This window comes from Perissodus microlepis, chromosome 17 (assembly GCF_051167445.1).
Source record: "Perissodus microlepis isolate ML-2025 ecotype Zambia chromosome 17, ASM5116744v1, whole genome shotgun sequence".
Classification (NCBI taxonomy): Eukaryota; Metazoa; Chordata; class Actinopteri; order Cichliformes; family Cichlidae; genus Perissodus; species Perissodus microlepis.
Window position 1 is genome coordinate 1,357,253 of NC_140477.1, and position 16,449 is coordinate 1,373,701.

The following is a 16,449-nucleotide window of genomic DNA, read 5'->3' on the forward strand; positions in this document are numbered from 1 at the left end:
TTTTTTTTGCTTGTTTTCTCTTTTTTCATTCTCAACAGGTGATTGATGTATGTATTTTTTGTCTGCTTATTTAGTTGGTTTTTGTTTTTTGCCCTTTATCCCCGTCCCTCTTCCCCGCTGTTTTTCTTTCCCTCTTTCTTTTCCTCAGTCAAATCTGTCCCGTATTTAGCAAGTGAAAATAAAATAAAATAAACAATAAAAAAAAAGGTGAATCAAATAGACAATTACGGCAAGGCTGGGATGGTCCACTTGGTAAAGTAAATCCGTTGGGCATCTTTCTTTGCTTTTAGACAACGGGACAGGCAAAAAAACCCCAAAAACAAACAGGTCTTGGTGGTTATCAGGATAGATGCCCTGTTTGTTTCCTATTGTTGAATCATGAACACTGCAGCTGTTCAGATGTTTAGGTCACTTCTGAGGAGGCTGTTGCTGTTACTGTTGTGGGTTTTCTCTATTTGTGAATAAAGGAAATGACTGACAGACAGGCTCATGAAGGCTTATTGAAATCTTTTAGCGTGCTCCATTTTCTCAGGTCGATTCTTTTAAGTGATTCAGCTGATCTGGCAGTAACCAGATGTGGGCGGGGCTAGTGAACCTGAACTTAGCTTTTCAGGAAATTTAGGTAAATCATTATTGGGGGGGGAGGCACATAGGTTTGATTGGTAGGTCTGGATGCCTTTTTTCCCTTAATAAATAAAATCATCATTTAAAAAGTGACTTTCATATTTGTTGAATATTAAAATTTGTTTGATGATCTTAAACATGTAAGTGTGATAAATTTCCCTCCTTTTTAAGTCCACCCTCAAAACCCACCTCTTCAAGACAGCCTACTCTAACGTCTCCATGCTCTTAAACTTTCTTTTATTATTGTGTTTATTTCCTGGTTTGATGCTTGTCTTATTTGCTCTGTACATTGTCCCTGGGTGTTTTAAAGGCACTTTTAAATACCATGTATTATTATTATCATTATAAATATGCAAAAACTAAGAAATCGGGAAGGGCAGATACTTAATACTTGACTGTCAGTTTTCACAAACTGAAACTTTGTTTACAGAAAGTCACATTTCCGCTTTGCTACCTCGAACAGGAAACTTCGATCTAAACCACAAAGTTTTCTTTTAACTTTCTATTAGTCGATGTTAATGTCAGCCTCGAAACTATGTTAATAATAAAGACACATTCATCTGAGTTTAGTGCTTTCAGTGGCTTTTAAATACATTCACTGTATCATACAGTTCATGATAGTGTCCATCACTGTCACATATATTCTTTCAGCTCATGTTATTATTACTATTTATGGCACAAGTGATTATCATAACTTTTAGGCACAGAACAGTTACAGCTGCTTGTTTTTTATAGAGAATTAGCTTTTTTGTGATTTCTATATTTCAGATCTAGAACTGAAACTTCATCTTATCAAGTTTATTAATGTAAAAAATAAAAAGCCTATTTTAGGCTGGTGTAAAATATTATGAGATCAGAGTCAGAGCTGATATTTTGTCATAAAAAAAGTTTGTTTGCGTGTAGTGAAGCTGCTGCTGGAATAATTTAGGCTGAGTTTCTGGTGACTTCAAGGTAAATCTGAACAATGTTAAATAATCAACAACACCTTCATACATTATTATGTGTTATTATCTTTACATTTATTTACCTGTAATCTAACGGTGACTGAAAACAAAACAAAAACCCCAAATATTTATATTTATTAACGTTATACACATAAATTTTTATAGTGCATTTTTAATGTTTATTTCAGTAATTAAAAAGTCTATTTAAGAAAAAAAAACATGGAGATTTGGGCTTAATGTAAACAAAATAGTTTTTTATTGCTAAAATGGAAAAATGACCAAATGAAAACTGAACAACTTAAATACTAAAGATAAAGAGTTTGTGGAGATTTAGTTTGATGCTCCGCGATGTTCTTGGTTAATGAGCTTCTTTATGACGCCACCCAGGAGGTCGTGTGTTCATGTAAACTGTGATAAGACAAAGGAAACAACAATAAACATGACAAAGCATCAAACCACAGCACGATTATGAAACATAACTGCTGCTGCAACCAGTTTTATTATACTTACAGTAACTAAAAAAAATTACTAGGTATGATGAAACATTTTAGTTAGCCAGTTAAAAAATATCTGCAAAAATGAAACCAACTGAAATAATGTTGTGACCTGTTGAAACTATTTAAAATAAAGTGAATGTGTACAGCAGGGATGTCCAACTCGGGAGCTGCTGTCCTGCAGCTTTCAGATGCATCCCTGCTCCAACACAGCTGAATCAAATGGATGGATTATCTGTTCAGCATGTCATCAAGTTTGGCAAAGGCCTGATAACAAACCATTCATTCAATGCAGATGTGTTGGAACAAGGATGCATCTAAAAGCTGCAGGACAGCAGCTCTCGAGGACGAGTTGGAATCCTTTGGTTTACAGGAAATGGTCTCAGTCTGAGTCTTTGTAGTTTTGGCAAAACACAACAAACCTGACGAGGCTTTGGTACAGATGCTTTAAGACTTGACATTTAGATTTATGTGAGTGACGTGCTTTCACAAAGGGTTGTGTTTTTATGGAAATATCAAATTATTTAACCTATATTTCCTAAATCTGTGTAATAATTAAAAAGAGAAAAATAACAACTAAAAACTAAATTCAAACTAAATATTTTAAAGCAATAAAAACGAGACTGAAAGAAAAACTACTCCTGAAACTAAATGAAGGTAAAGAGGATTTAAAACAGAAGGACAAAATTATAAAATAAATACAAAATAATTAAAATATTCTAAACCAATTTAAGACTCTTTACAACTACAAATAGTTACAATGTAGCAAAGTATTAACATTTACATAGTTCATGGTAACAGCAGCTAAATATCTACATACTTGCTTCTGAGGCCACATTTTCATCCACGTCACTGTGGAGAGAAGATTTACTTAACAGTTAACATCCTACTGTGTAAAAACTGAACATAACTCATCACCATAGATAAATGTCATCTATAATAAATTGAAATTAATTTACAACAAACAGTTTTATCATTGATAACAGATGAATATAAACTAACGATGTTGGATGCGTGGCCTTTACCTCCTACGCTTTCTGAGCTTCCTGTAGCACACGCAGGCCGCCAGAAGCAGAGCGGCGGATATGAGGAAGATCAAAAAACCAACGACAGCTTTGTCATTGTCTGAAAACAGGTTCAAACAATATCAAACAGTGGCTTTAATATTCAAGATACAAAGAAGTCATGTTACCCAGCAGAGTAAAAATATTTATACTTTATTTCACTGTGTGAACAGTACAGCGAGTGCTGGCTTTGGCTTCACTTTCAACTTGTCTGTTAAAAACAGACACCTGTGTGTGTGTGTGTGTGTGTGTGTGTGTGTGTGTGTGTGCGTGTGTGTGTGTGTAACATGTAAACTGATTTATCCAACAAACTGTGTCATTGAATCCATACTTACAGCAAGTATCAGCAGTTCCTCTGCCCGGTTTGCTTTCAAAGTATCCGTTGAAAACAGTCACCTATAAATACAGATGTTTCAGATGTTCATTCATAAGAAATTACACCATTATAATAAAGCAGCCATAAAATAATCATATACTAAAAAGTAGGATGATACAAACCTCCACTGTGTATGCTGTAGAGTAGCTCAGATCCTTGAATTCAAACTTACAATCTGTTTTATTCTGTAGTTTGTTTTCACCACCAGGATGAAGACGTGCTATGAATCTTCTTTTTTCTATTGGTCCTCTAATGTTGCCTCCATGGTGACACTCTACTTTAATCACATTATTCTCTGGCACAGTCACAGTCACTGTAGGGGAACCGTCGGGTTCTGTAAGGAAATGAAAACAGGGATCATAGTTTTAAGATTCATTTTTTTATGTCCATCAGCAATGAGACAAAACATGTGAAAGTAAACATGTTTATGTTTGCAATGTTAAAACAATTCATAATAGAAATTAATTATTAATTATTGAAGAATTAATTTATCATTTTGTTTTCATGGAGCCCAGTTTACATTTTATTTACAGATATGTAACTTTAAAAAACAGAAAACATGTGAATGAACTTCAGTTATCTCTTAACATTAAACACATTTTCCCACCAGAATAATATGAACGAGTAAAGAAAATTAACAAACTGACACATTTCTATAAGTCCCAGAGAACAAGAGTCTGAATCAGCGCTGCTTAAACGACTGAACGTCATAATTACTGTCACGTTTCTTCACTGATGACTCAGCATGTTTTAATGTTCACTGTAAAGTTTCAGAGAGTCGGATTTAGTTAAGTTGATATGAGGGATGCTCTCTGTTTCATGACATTTATCTTAAAATATATATAAATCACATTAATTATAATCAGGACTGTCACACTGAAAAATAACATTTGTTTCCAATCTTTCACTAAAATAAATGAGCTCGAGTTTATTCTTCTTTATGAAAACATTATTTTGTAACTTTATTTTCTGCTGTTCACCACCAAAGTCTTCATGTTGTGTTTTAGAATGATATAAAAAATAAAGCTAAACAAAGTTTGATTTTGATAAGTGAAGGGTTCAGCTTTATTATGAGGTGTAATTCTGAATATTTAGTTTGGTAACTTACCTCCTGAGGCAGTTTTCAGTGTAACTTCTTTCTTTTTATTAGAAACTGTGTTGCCGTTGTATTTGGGTTGGACTCCACAGGTATAATCAGTGAATGGTTTGAGTCCAGTAATCTCACACGTTCCTCCATCAGACTGAAGCTTTGTGATTCCTGTGATTCCTGTAACATAATGTTCATGAACTCTTTGTGGTTTAAATCAGCAGGTCCAGCTAAAGAGACTTCAGGTGACTTTGACCTGCTGGCTTTAGTAAACACGACAACGACATGAGCAGCAGACTGAACATAACAGGTTGGAGATCTGAGTATAAGATAATAATGCAGTGACATATCATTATTTTGGATCATATTTCATGTGTTTAGTGATGGGTGTTAAATTTCCAGCAGTTATATTTACTAAATTATTAGCTCAAAATATAAACACTTCTGTATATTTAAATTTTCAAATAAGATAAGATAAGATAACCTTTATTAGTCCCACGTGTGGGAAATTTCAATATTTAAAAAAAATAATAAAGAAAAACAAAACAAATTGAATCAAAGTGAATCTAAATGATTGGACTTACTTGTTTTCTCACTGGGAGAACAACTGCAGTCATATGAGAGATGGTGACGGGTGTGAAGGACACTGTCACAGTTCTTACTGGTTGTTTTCCAGCTCAGTTCAATGGAAGTATTGGCTGTTTTCTTCTCCAAGTTTATTGTAAGATCTGTTGAAACAAACAGTAACAGTGAAGCACCTGTTAGTTTGTGTCACTTCAAACTATCTGAGGAGGAAAAGCTTCATCCCTCTGAGGTAAGTTAAATATCAATACACCACAGTCAGTGTTAAGGTGGACGGGTGGAGTTGTCTTATCCGTGCTAATGTTGTTGTTTAAGATCAGACCAGTACAGATGTATTCTGTGAAGGGCTCCAGCTCAGACAGCGGTTTGTTCACCTCATCAGGTTTGTCTTTTTCTGAGGACAAACGAGGACGACAATAATGTTTTGTACCATGCAGCAGTTATTCTTTGGTTTTATATTCAAATAGAGAATAAAAATAGATTCACAAAGAGCACAAAGCACTCTGTCCTCTCATGTCAGGACTTTTCAGATCAACTCTACTCATAATGACGCGGATATTCCACTTACCTGAACAAGTGTAATTAACTGTGATATTTTTACACTCTGATATTGTTGGTAACGTTGGCCGTATCACTGCAGGAAGTCCAGTGGAACCACTCAGTTTAATTTCACTTGAATTATATAAATCTGAGGAAATTAAAAAAAAGCAAAAGCACTAAACATTGAATTAGCTCTAAAGAATATGAATTTCAATTCAAGGCATAATGTTTTGTACGAACCAACAATGATGTTTGTGGTGATGCTAAGTGAAGGACAGTTTCCTGAAGTGAAGGTTGTTTCAAAATCAGAGCAAATGTCTCTGTGTTTGACACAGAAGCTTTTACTGTCACTGCTGCACTGATCAGCTGAAGTTACATTTGGTGCTGATATTGAAGAGCTGATGTCCCAGTTGCTCTGGTAACAAACACATCCATTTATGCTGCTTTGCCCTGTAATGTCCGTCTCACCTGAAACACACAAGTGATGCACAAATATATTTGATATCAAGTTTGTTAAACTACAAGAAGGTGAAACAACAATATGAATTTTTTGTACTCACTCATTTTATTTGTTCTAGTTTTATTTCCATTGTAGGTACACTGGAGTGTTTTATTGCCATCACTGTGAATAAATGCAACTTGATGCTCATATTCAGTGCAGGGCTTCAGGCGTTGGATGTTGTGTTGACCAGAGTGATTAAAGTTGGCTGTCTTTTCAATCACTCGTCGACCTCCTTCAATAATACCGATGTTGTAGTCACCAGGGGGGGAGTTCATCACATTAATCTGCAGTCCAAACTCGATGGGTGTGACAGTGTAGGAACCTGAGCACAAAATCAAATAAATTGTTACATTTTGTTCATTAACATCAATCAGCTGCTGAAATGTTTCATCTCAGTCAGTTTGTTCATGCAGATGTTGACCACAGTCCAGCGTTGGCTAAAACTGAAACACAATCTTTACACCCGATAGAAAAATAAACTTTCACTAAGTAAGAAACGCTCGACAGCATCACTAGTGTTTGAAAGCAGACGACATATTATCTTTAAACTGACACTCACACTTTGGAGGCTCAGGAGTCGTCTCGGTGGCTGAAACGATGCATTTAAATGAGATCAGAAAAGAACAAAATAATTAGTTTGTGATTATGTAGCATGAATGTACAACAGCTCAGAGCACCTTACAGGTACTTGTAACTCAGCAGCGCCGTGTTCTTTGCTTATATTCACATCAATGTCATCGCAGGCCTGTATAATAAAGAAACGTCCAACCTTCAGTGGTAGCTGTCACTGTGGTGTCTGCAGGTGAGGCCTGAGAATCAGATGAGTTGCTGGGTGGAGTGGGTGTGAGTGAGGTCTCATTTGAGGTGCTTGCAGGAGGAGCTCTGATTGCTGTGTGAGAGCAGGCTGGAGGTCAACTTCAGGCAGAAATACCTAACAGCTAGCAGACTGGTTGTACCTGACATGATGCTAAACTACAAATGTAGGATTTTATCACACAGCTGTGCCAATAATCCATGAAACTATAAACTCTGAATACATTACCAGACGTGGCAGTTGAATTCACTGATGGACTAACTACTGTAGCATTTAGGGCCGTGGATGAAGGTGAGATTTCAGACAACGTGGCTACTGTAGCATTTGTGGTCGTGCGTGGAAGTGAGCCTGTCGAAGTGGCTACTATGGGATATGTGGCCATGTGTGAAGGTGAGTAGTCAGACGACGTGGCTACTGTAGGACTGGTGGAAATGCGTGGAGGTGAGGAGGAGGCTGTTGAAGTGGTTACTGTAGCATTTGTGGTCATGCGTGGAGGTGAGGAGGCTGAAACAATTTTCATTCCAAGAAAAAGAAATCAGCATGACGTAAAGATGTTAGCTGTAACTGTAGCAAATGTAAAATGTTCTCACTGTAACATTTTCACTCTAACAGTCGTGTTTCATGTTGTTAGAAAGATGCTGTGCTACTTGTCACTGCTATCCCATTTCCTATGCTAGCAAATGATTGTTTTAAAAAACAAATAAGATGATCTAAGGATAAGAAGTCACAGCTTAGTGTAAACGATGGATCAATGAGTAATTTTAAAAATGTTTCCACAAACATGTTTTACAGACAATACAAGACTAACTGTTGTCTAAGGAGCTTGGAAAGAAAATCGTCTGGACTTCTTTAAGTCCAGTTCCTCAGTTCTAAGAGCGACTGGTGGAGAGTCCCAGATTTAAACCCCGTGGGAGTTTCCCCCCAAAGAGGGACAAAGGACCCCCTGATGATCCTCTACCTAATCACATGAGCCAAGGTGTGAAAACCCATGGCACAGCCATGTTTTTGTCTGTAGAAACCCTCGTTGTATTTGAAATATGTAGTGGTGAGGCAGAGGTCTAACAGTGTGCAGATCTGATCGGGTGTGAAGTTGGTCCTGTCTTCTAAGGCAGCGGTCCCCAACCTTTTTTGTGCCACGGACCGGTTTATGCCCGACAATATTTTCACGGACTGGCCAATACCGAAAAAAAGAAGATTTATTCATAACACACGTGAAAAGACCCAGGAAAACCGAGTTAACAATAAAAACGCTAACAAAATAACTCTGACAACCAATAAAAACCCTAAAAAACCAGACATTTCACACCTGAGCCTCAACTCTCGCGGCCCGGTAACACACGACTCACGGACCGGTACTGGTCCGAGGCCCGGGGGTTGGGGACCGCTGTTCTAAGGAGCTGTCTTCTTGTAGTCGTTTTCTGACCGTCTCCACGGCCTCCGTGGTGGGTATGCAGGTGAAGAGAGAGACTACATCAAAGGACACCATGGTTTCATCTGGATCCAGGGGAAGTTTCTGGAAGTCAGTGGAGTGGAGTTCTTGATGTGGTGTGGGGTGTTCCCCACCAGTGTTAGTCAAGTTACTTGAAAAAAGTAATCAGTAACTAATTACTGATTACTTCCCCAAAAAGTAATCCAGTTACTTTACTGATTACTTATTTTCAAAAGTAATTAATTACTTAGTTACTTTTTAAAAACACGATTTACAACCCGAATAGGTGATAAAGCGATAGATCTTTCAGCCCAATTCTACTTTTTCTGCATAATCCATCATACAAAATGTAATCAAATGGAAAAGTCTCTTTTTAAAACTTTTTTATTAGTTTTAATCTTTTAACTTTGTGCATCAAGCAAAAATTAAATTATATGCAACATTCTCTGACTGGAAGAAATTAGTTTAACATTTAAACCTATTTTCTGCACATTCCAGCACATGAAATAAAATATTTTTTTGTGTTTACACTCAGTCTTTCAAATAGATGCAAGTAAAACACAGCAGAAAGTAAATAAAATCAAAGACTCAGCGGTCCTTTTGCTCTATTTTCACCTGTAAAGCAGGAGTTGGGTGAGTTTCCCATCACGTCGTAGCTACTCGGTGCTTGCTTGGAAGTTACGGGGTTTTTCGCTGTAAAAATAAGTTCTCTTCCCACGCAAAATGGACACTAATGTTTTTGTCACTTTTTATGGAATCAAACTCAAAGTAAGGTCAGTACTTCCACGCTTTAAACGCTGCACGCTCATACTCTCTCCCGCACTCGATATATGATCCATTGTTGATCTGCACACAGCTGTTGTCACGAACGTCGCACTCGCTTACGTCACTGTCATGAGACATCCTCGCAAAAAAATCACGGTTTTAGTAACGCAGTAACGCAGCGTTCCTACGGGAAAGTAACGGTAATCAATTACCGTTTTTGCAACAGTAATCCCTTACTTTACTCGTTACTCGAAAAAAAGTAATCGGATTACAGGGGCGACCGTGGCTCAGGGGGTTGGGAAGCGTATCTGTAACCGGAAGGTCGCCGGTTCGATCCACGGGCTCTCTGTCCTGGTCGTTGTGTCCTTGGGCAAGACACTTCACCTACCAGCCTCGCTTCTGTCAGTCTGCCCCAGGGCAGCTGTGGCTACAACCGTAGCTGCCTCCACCAGTGTGTGAATGCGAGAGTGAATGAATAGTGGAATTGTAAAGCGCTTTGGGTGCCTTGAAAAGTGCTATATAAATCCAATCCATTATTATTAAAATTAAATTACAAGGAAACTGGTCTAAATTCAATGTGCAGGGACTTTAGGCAAAAGAAAGTATGGAAAAGATACATTATGTGCAAAGCTATGAGTTATTACACGTAATTGTATTTAATTATAATATGAGCAAAGAGAGCCTGCCCACATTAAGGGCCTATACCCAGATTCATGGCATGTAGCTAGAGTTGCACCAGCGTGTTAGTCTGCTTTAGTGCAGCTTACAAACAGGTTGTCTTTGTCCCAGTATTTTGAATTTTGTGTTGCTCTTGTAGTTTATTTTGTTTTCAGGTTGAAGTCCTGTATTTGTTAGTACTTCTTTGTGTCTCTGAGTTTTAATTATTTATATTTCCAGTCCTTGGATCTTTCTTGCACAGTTCCCTTTTTGTGTCCAGTATGTTCCCAGTCTCATGTCAGTCTCTTGTCAGTGTCCCCGTGTTTGTTATGAGTCATGTCTCCGCATCTGTCTGGTCTCTCTGCGTTTCCTCTCCATGGCTGGTCTTGTATTCTCTGTCTTGTCAAGTTAATACATTTGTAGTCCAGTCCCTCTGTTTTCTCCCTACATGTTCCTGCATCCACCTCTCTGTGTTGTCTCTCCAATGTGACATATCTCCACGTGTATTTATCCCCAGTCTCAATGTCAACTTCACATGTCTTAATCCAGCGCTCCCCAACCTTTGTTTGCACCACGGACCAGTTTAATGTCAGACAATATTTTCACGGCCTTTAAGGTGTCGCGGATAAATACAACGAAATGATACGACCAAGACAAAAACTTTTGTAAATATAATCATAAACACAAATTCACTGTGTAATTGTGTAACTTTATTAGCAGCGTCCTCCTGAAATGTACCAACAACACTGAGAGCAACATCCTCCTCTCTGCCCCTTAATGCTCTCTGGTCGCTATGGTAACACGTAAATATTTCTTTCAAAATAAGACGCACAACTACAACACGGGAAACCGAGTTAATGATAAAAACCCTGAAAACTAGCAATTTCACACCTGAGCCTCAACTCTCGCGGCCCGGTACCAAACGACTCCAGTCCGTGGCCCGGGGGCTGGGGACCGCTGTCTTAATCTGAGGATCATTGTGTTACTTCCTGTTTTATTTTGATAGTCTCGTATGTGATGTTTTCCTTCCTCTGTCTTTATACTTATGATTCAGTGCAGCTGCCTTCCCACGTGTCTCCATGTCCCTTAATCGTCCTCCTGTGTGTATAATGTCTGTTTGCCTCTGTTCGAGTCGTGTTGCCCCTCATTGTGTGTGTGGTTTCTGTCAGTCAGCTCATATATATAAGTACATAAATTGTATAACATAAAATACATTGGCACTCACGTAGGAGTGAGTGGTGGTAGGACCACCTGGAATTAACATGAAATGTAAAGATAAATATATTTTGGTCATGAAAGCATTTTATATGCAGAAAAAACAAACATATAAAAGCATTATTAATGATGTTGCATGAAGACAATGAAACAATATAAACTAAATAACATGAAAAAATACATTGGCACTGACTTGTATTTTCCTCACCTTGCAAGCGAAAAAAAAGTCAGTTTAATTAAAGCATTTATTGTATATGCAAAAAACAAAAAAACCCAGGATAAGATTAAAATGTTTTCAGGAAACTTGTTTTCGAGACAAAAGCAGGTTCAACATTTTTCCCCTCACTGATGACAGCAGTGAAACCTGCCATCATCTGACTTTGGTGGGAAATAAGTGTAACCTTTGCAAATGTATTTAAATCTTATTAACAGTCCACAGAGCTGCTGCTCTAATTTAAATCTTGTTCTATAATTTCTCTGGATTGCCTATGAGAGCCTAAAATGATCTAAATCACAGTCTGAGGGAAGAAATCATTGGATTTTAGTCTAAACTCAAACCCAGTGTGCAAATTTATTTGATTTTTCATGATCAAATAAATTTCTGTTAAATCTCATGACTGTCGCACGCAGCAATTTTGTTTTTTATTTAACTGTTAATTAATTATTAGTTGGAAAGGACTCCATGCATTTATGTTATTATTTGAAATAATTAAAAAAAATCCTTTAAAAAATATCTAGAAATAAAACATAAAAAAAACCCCAGAACTCCCCTGTTTGACCGAGCCTGTATATCTGTATAAATCCTACTTCCATTTGAAAATACAGTATGCACAAAATATATATCAGTCAAGTAAATTTAATTTAACTAAATTTAATGTTTTACATTGTACTTGAAAATTTACATGTTATTAAAGGAAACTAAAAGATTAGAAATAAGAGAAATCTCGTGTGTCCTGTGCGGGAACACTTGCAGTGAGGACATTGATTATGTGTAGCAAAAATGTAATTAATGTATTATTACTGTGTGTTACTAAGGAAATGAACAATGAAGTCCTTTTGTATTTTCACATTCATTTAATCATGTGTTTTATATCATTTCTGCTATTAAATACTCTTTTAATAGCAAACAAACCTGTTACTTAGAGGTAAACAATGAGTTTTCACAGTAAGTAAAATTACATGCAAACTAAAAGTCACACGAAACCAAAAGCATGAGTAATATCTGCTATTAAAAAACAAACTGATGAGCAGAGATCTAAAGTTTATTAAAGAAAAAATGTCCTGAATATCCATACAGAAATTTTTATTATTTTATGTTTTTGCATTTTGAAACAATTTAATTTAATATCATTAAAATACTTACAAGTAAATTTGTCGTACATGTGCATCTTATGTCTTAACTTAATATGTGCCTTACACATCTTTAATTTTCTAAAAGTAAGGTTTTTTTAAAAAATAAAATAAACAAATACATTAAAACGGATAAAATATTTTACATTCAATTTTTAGTTTGACTGCAAATGGGAAATATTTTTTTAAAAACAGCCAAATAAAAAATAATGCAACTACTAAAATGTCAAATGTGTTTCCTTACAGTCTGCATCAGACCTGATTTTAGAACAAATGTAAATTTACTTACAGCTGGCCGAAACGATGATCCCAGCCCAGAACAGCAGAGTGCTGAGACTGCACAGCTCTGCCATCTTCAGCAGTCGAGGCACAAATGTGTGGAGACCAAAGAAAGATAATCAAATATGACAAAGACGTTATTTCCTCTTAGCACTAACCTCAAACATTATAACAGGAAGTTTTTCACATCTGATAAAATAAAGGAAGGTTCAATAATAAATGCAACATGAGGAAGTTAGCATCTGGTAGCTTTACACTCACCACAGTTTTTTACAGTCTTATTATAAAACGCTGACTCAACTTTGATCAGAAACATCTTCCATTTAAATGGTAAATGGCCTGTATTTATATAGCGCTTTACTAGTTCCTAAGGACCCCAAAGCGCTTTACATATCCAGTCATCCACCCATTCACACACACATTCACACACATTTAAGGTTTTGAAACAAAGCTCAGGCCACCGCTCGTTTAACCTCAGAAAGCTTCGAGGTCCTTTCAGGATGTATTGCCCTGGTCTTTAGCTGTAAATGTTAAAACGTGTAAAAGTTACTGTTTTCAAATTACACGCTCGTTTACACGGAGCCTCGAACATAGTGAAAACAAACAAAAGTAAAACTATAGAATTAATATGCAAATTTTGCTTATGGTTCAATTCAATTCAATTTTATTTATATAGCGCCAAATCACAACAAAAGTCGCCTCAAGGCGCTTCATAGATACAGAGAAAAACCCAACAATCATATGACCCCCTATGAGCAAGCACTTTGGCGACAGTGGGAAGGAAAAACTCCCTTTTAACAGGAAGAAACCTCCGGCAGAACCAGGCTCAGGGAGGGGCGGCCATCTGCTGCGACCGGTTGGGGTGAGAGAAGGAAGACAGGATAAAAGACATGCTGTGGAAGAGAGACAGAGGTTAATAACAGATATGATTCAATGCAGAGAGGTCTGTTAATACATAGTGAGTGAGAAAGGTGACTGGAAAGGAAAAACTCAATGCATCATGGGAATCCCCCGGCAGCCTACGTCTATTGCAGCATAACTAAGGGAGGATTCAGGGTCACCTGGTCCAGCCCTAACTATATGCTTTAGCAAAAAGGAAAGTTTTAAGCCTAATCTTAAAAGTAGAGATAGTGTCTGTCTCCTGAATCCAAACTGGAAGCTGGTTCCACAGAAGAGGGGCCTGAAAACTGAAGGCTCTGCCTCCCATTCTACTTTTAAATACTCTAGGAACAACAAGTAGGCCTGCAGAGCGAGAGCGAAGTGCTCTAATAGGGTGATATGGTACTACAAGGTCATTAAGATAAGATGGGGCCTGATTATTTAAGACCTTGTATGTGAGGAGCAGGATTTTGAATTCAATTCTGGACTTAACAGGAAGCCAATGAAGGGAAGCCAAAACAGGAGAAATATGCGCTCTCCTTCTAGTCCCTGTCAGTACTCTTGCTGCAGCATTTTGGATTAGCTGAAGGCTTTTCAGTGAGTTTTTTGGACATCCTGATAATAATGAATTACAGTCGTCCAGCCTGGAAGTAATAAATGCATGAACTAGTTTTTCAGCGTCACTCTGAGACAGGATATTTCTAATTTTAGAGATGTTGCGCAAATGGAAGAAAGCAGTCTTACATATTTGTTTAATATGTGCGTTGAAGGACATGTCCTGGTCAAAAATGACTCCAAGGTTCCTCACAGCGTTACTGGAGGCCAAGGTAATGCCATCCAGAGTATGAATCTGGTTAGATACCATATTTCTAAGATTTTCAGGGCCGAGTACAATAACCTCAGTTTTATCTGAATTAAGAAGCAGAAAGTTAGCGGCCATCCAGGTCTTTATGTCTTTAAGACATTCCTGCAGTTTAACTAATTGGTGTGTGTTATCTGGCTTCATGGACAGATAGAGCTGGGTGTCATCTGCATAGCAGTGAAAATGTATGCTATGTCTTCTAATGATGCTGCCTAAGGGAAGCATGTATAATGTAAACAGAATTGGTCCTAGCACTGAACCCTGTGGAACTCCATAATTAACCTCAGTGTGTGAAGAGGACTCTCCATTTACATGCACAAATTGGAGTCTATTAGATAGATATGATACAAACCACTGCAGTGCAGTACCTGTAATACCTACAGCATGTTCTAATCGCTCTAATAGGATATTATGGTCGACAGTATCGAACGCTGCACTGAGGTCTAGCAGGACAAGCACAGAGATGAGTCCACTGTCAGAGGCCATAAGAAGATCATTTGTAACCTTCACTAAAGCTGTTTCTGTGCTGTGATGAGCTCTGAAACCTGACTGAAACTCTTCAAATAAACCATTCCTCTGCAGATGATCTGTTAGCTGTTTGACAACTACTCTTTCAAGGATTTTTGATATGAAAGGAAGGTTGGAGATTGGCCTATAATTAGCTAAGACTGCTGGGTCTAGAGATGGCTTTTTGAGTAAAGGTTTAACTACAGCCAGCTTGAAGGCCTGTGGCACATAGCCGACCATTAGAGATAGGTTGATCATATTTAAGATCGAAGAATTAATCAATGGCAGGACTTCTTTGAGCAGTTTTGTAGGAATGGGGTCTAAAAGACACGTTGATGGTTTGGAGGAAGTAATTATTGAAGTTAACTCAGAAAGATCAATTGGAGAAAAAGAGTCTAACTTAACATCAATGGTACTAAGAGTAGCTGTAGATAATATTACATCTGTGGGATGATTACTGGTAATTTTTTCTCTAATGATAAAAATTTTATTTGTGAAGAAGTTCATGAAGTCATTACTAGTTAACGTTAAAGGGATGGTTGGCTCAACAGAGCTCTGACTCTTTGTCAGCCTGGCTACAGTGCTGAAGAGAAACCTGGGGTTGTTCTTATTTTCTTCAATCAGTGATGAATAGTAAGATGTTCTGGCTTTGCGGAGGGCTTTCTTATAAAGCAGCAAACTATTTCTCCAGGCTAAATGATGATCCTCTAAATTTGTGACACGCCATTTCCTCTCCAGATTACGAGTCATCTGCTTTAGGGTACATGTTTGAGAATTATACCACGGAGTCAGGTACTTCTGATTAGAGACCTTAGTTTTCACAGGAGCTACAGTATCCAGAGTCGTACGTAGTGAGGAGGTGAAATTATTAACAAGATAATCGACCTCTGTTGGGGTAGCGTTCAGATAGCTGCTCTGCTCTGTGTTGGTACAGGGCATTGAAGATGATAACAGTGGGTGGATTATATTCTTAAACTTAGTTACAGCGCTTTCAGAAAGACATCTACTTTGATAAAATCTACTCTCCACCGCTGTGTAATCAATTATTGTAAATGTAAATGTTATCAGGAAATGATCAGACAGGAGAGGGTTTTCAGGAAACACTGTTAAATGTTCAGTTTCTATGCCATATGTTAAAACAAGATCTAGAGTGTGATTAAAGTGGTGGGTGGGTTCTTTTACATTTTGAGAGAAGCCGATTGAGTCTAATAACAGACTAAATGCCATGTTGAGGCTGTCATTTTTAGCATCTACATGGATGTTAAAATCACCCACAATAATTATTTTATTTGAGCTCAGAACTAAATTAGATATAAAGTCTGAGAAATCAGAGAGAAACTCTGTGTAAGGCCCAGGTGGACGATAGATGATAACAAGTAAGACTGGTTTCTGAGTTTCACAGCTGGGGTGGACAATGTTAAGCATCAGGCTTTCAAATGAATTAAAAGTCTGTCTTGGTCTTTCATTAATTAATAGGCT

At 37.4% G+C, this 16,449-nt stretch overlaps 1 protein-coding gene across 1 annotated transcript; it reads right to left on the bottom strand.

Annotated features, from left to right (window-relative positions):
• Window positions 1-1,805: 1,805 nt before the first annotated feature.
• On the bottom strand, window positions 1,806-13,297 carry LOC146368967 (uncharacterized). Its single transcript, XM_084910480.1, has 15 exons — window positions 7,256-13,297; window positions 6,983-7,102; window positions 6,773-6,802; window positions 6,272-6,535; window positions 5,952-6,179; window positions 5,740-5,859; window positions 5,423-5,565; window positions 5,332-5,370; window positions 5,174-5,297; window positions 4,611-4,769; window positions 3,625-3,836; window positions 3,462-3,522; window positions 3,088-3,187; window positions 2,883-2,914; window positions 1,806-1,976 (listed from the first exon to the last, which is right to left on the bottom strand). The coding sequence occupies exons 1-15, from the start codon at window positions 7,545-7,547 to the stop codon at window positions 1,927-1,929; spliced, it is 1,974 nt and encodes a 657-aa protein (XP_084766606.1). The 5' UTR covers window positions 7,548-13,297; the 3' UTR covers window positions 1,806-1,926.
• Between the last annotated feature and the right edge of the window lie 3,152 nt (window positions 13,298-16,449).

Bases quoted from the DNA above. Each gene is read 5' to 3' on its own strand.
- LOC146368967 (XM_084910480.1), bottom strand. From the start codon at position 7,547: ATGAAAATTGTTTCAGCCTCCTCACCTCCACGCATGACCACAAATGCT. The intron at 4,770-5,173 runs GTAAGTCCAATC...ATTATGTTACAG, and splicing joins TTCTCCCAGTGAGAAAACAA to GAATCACAGGAATCACAAAG. The intron at 2,915-3,087 runs GTAAAGGCCACG...TTCTCTCCACAG, and splicing joins AAGCTCAGAAAGCGTAGGAG to TGACGTGGATGAAAATGTGG.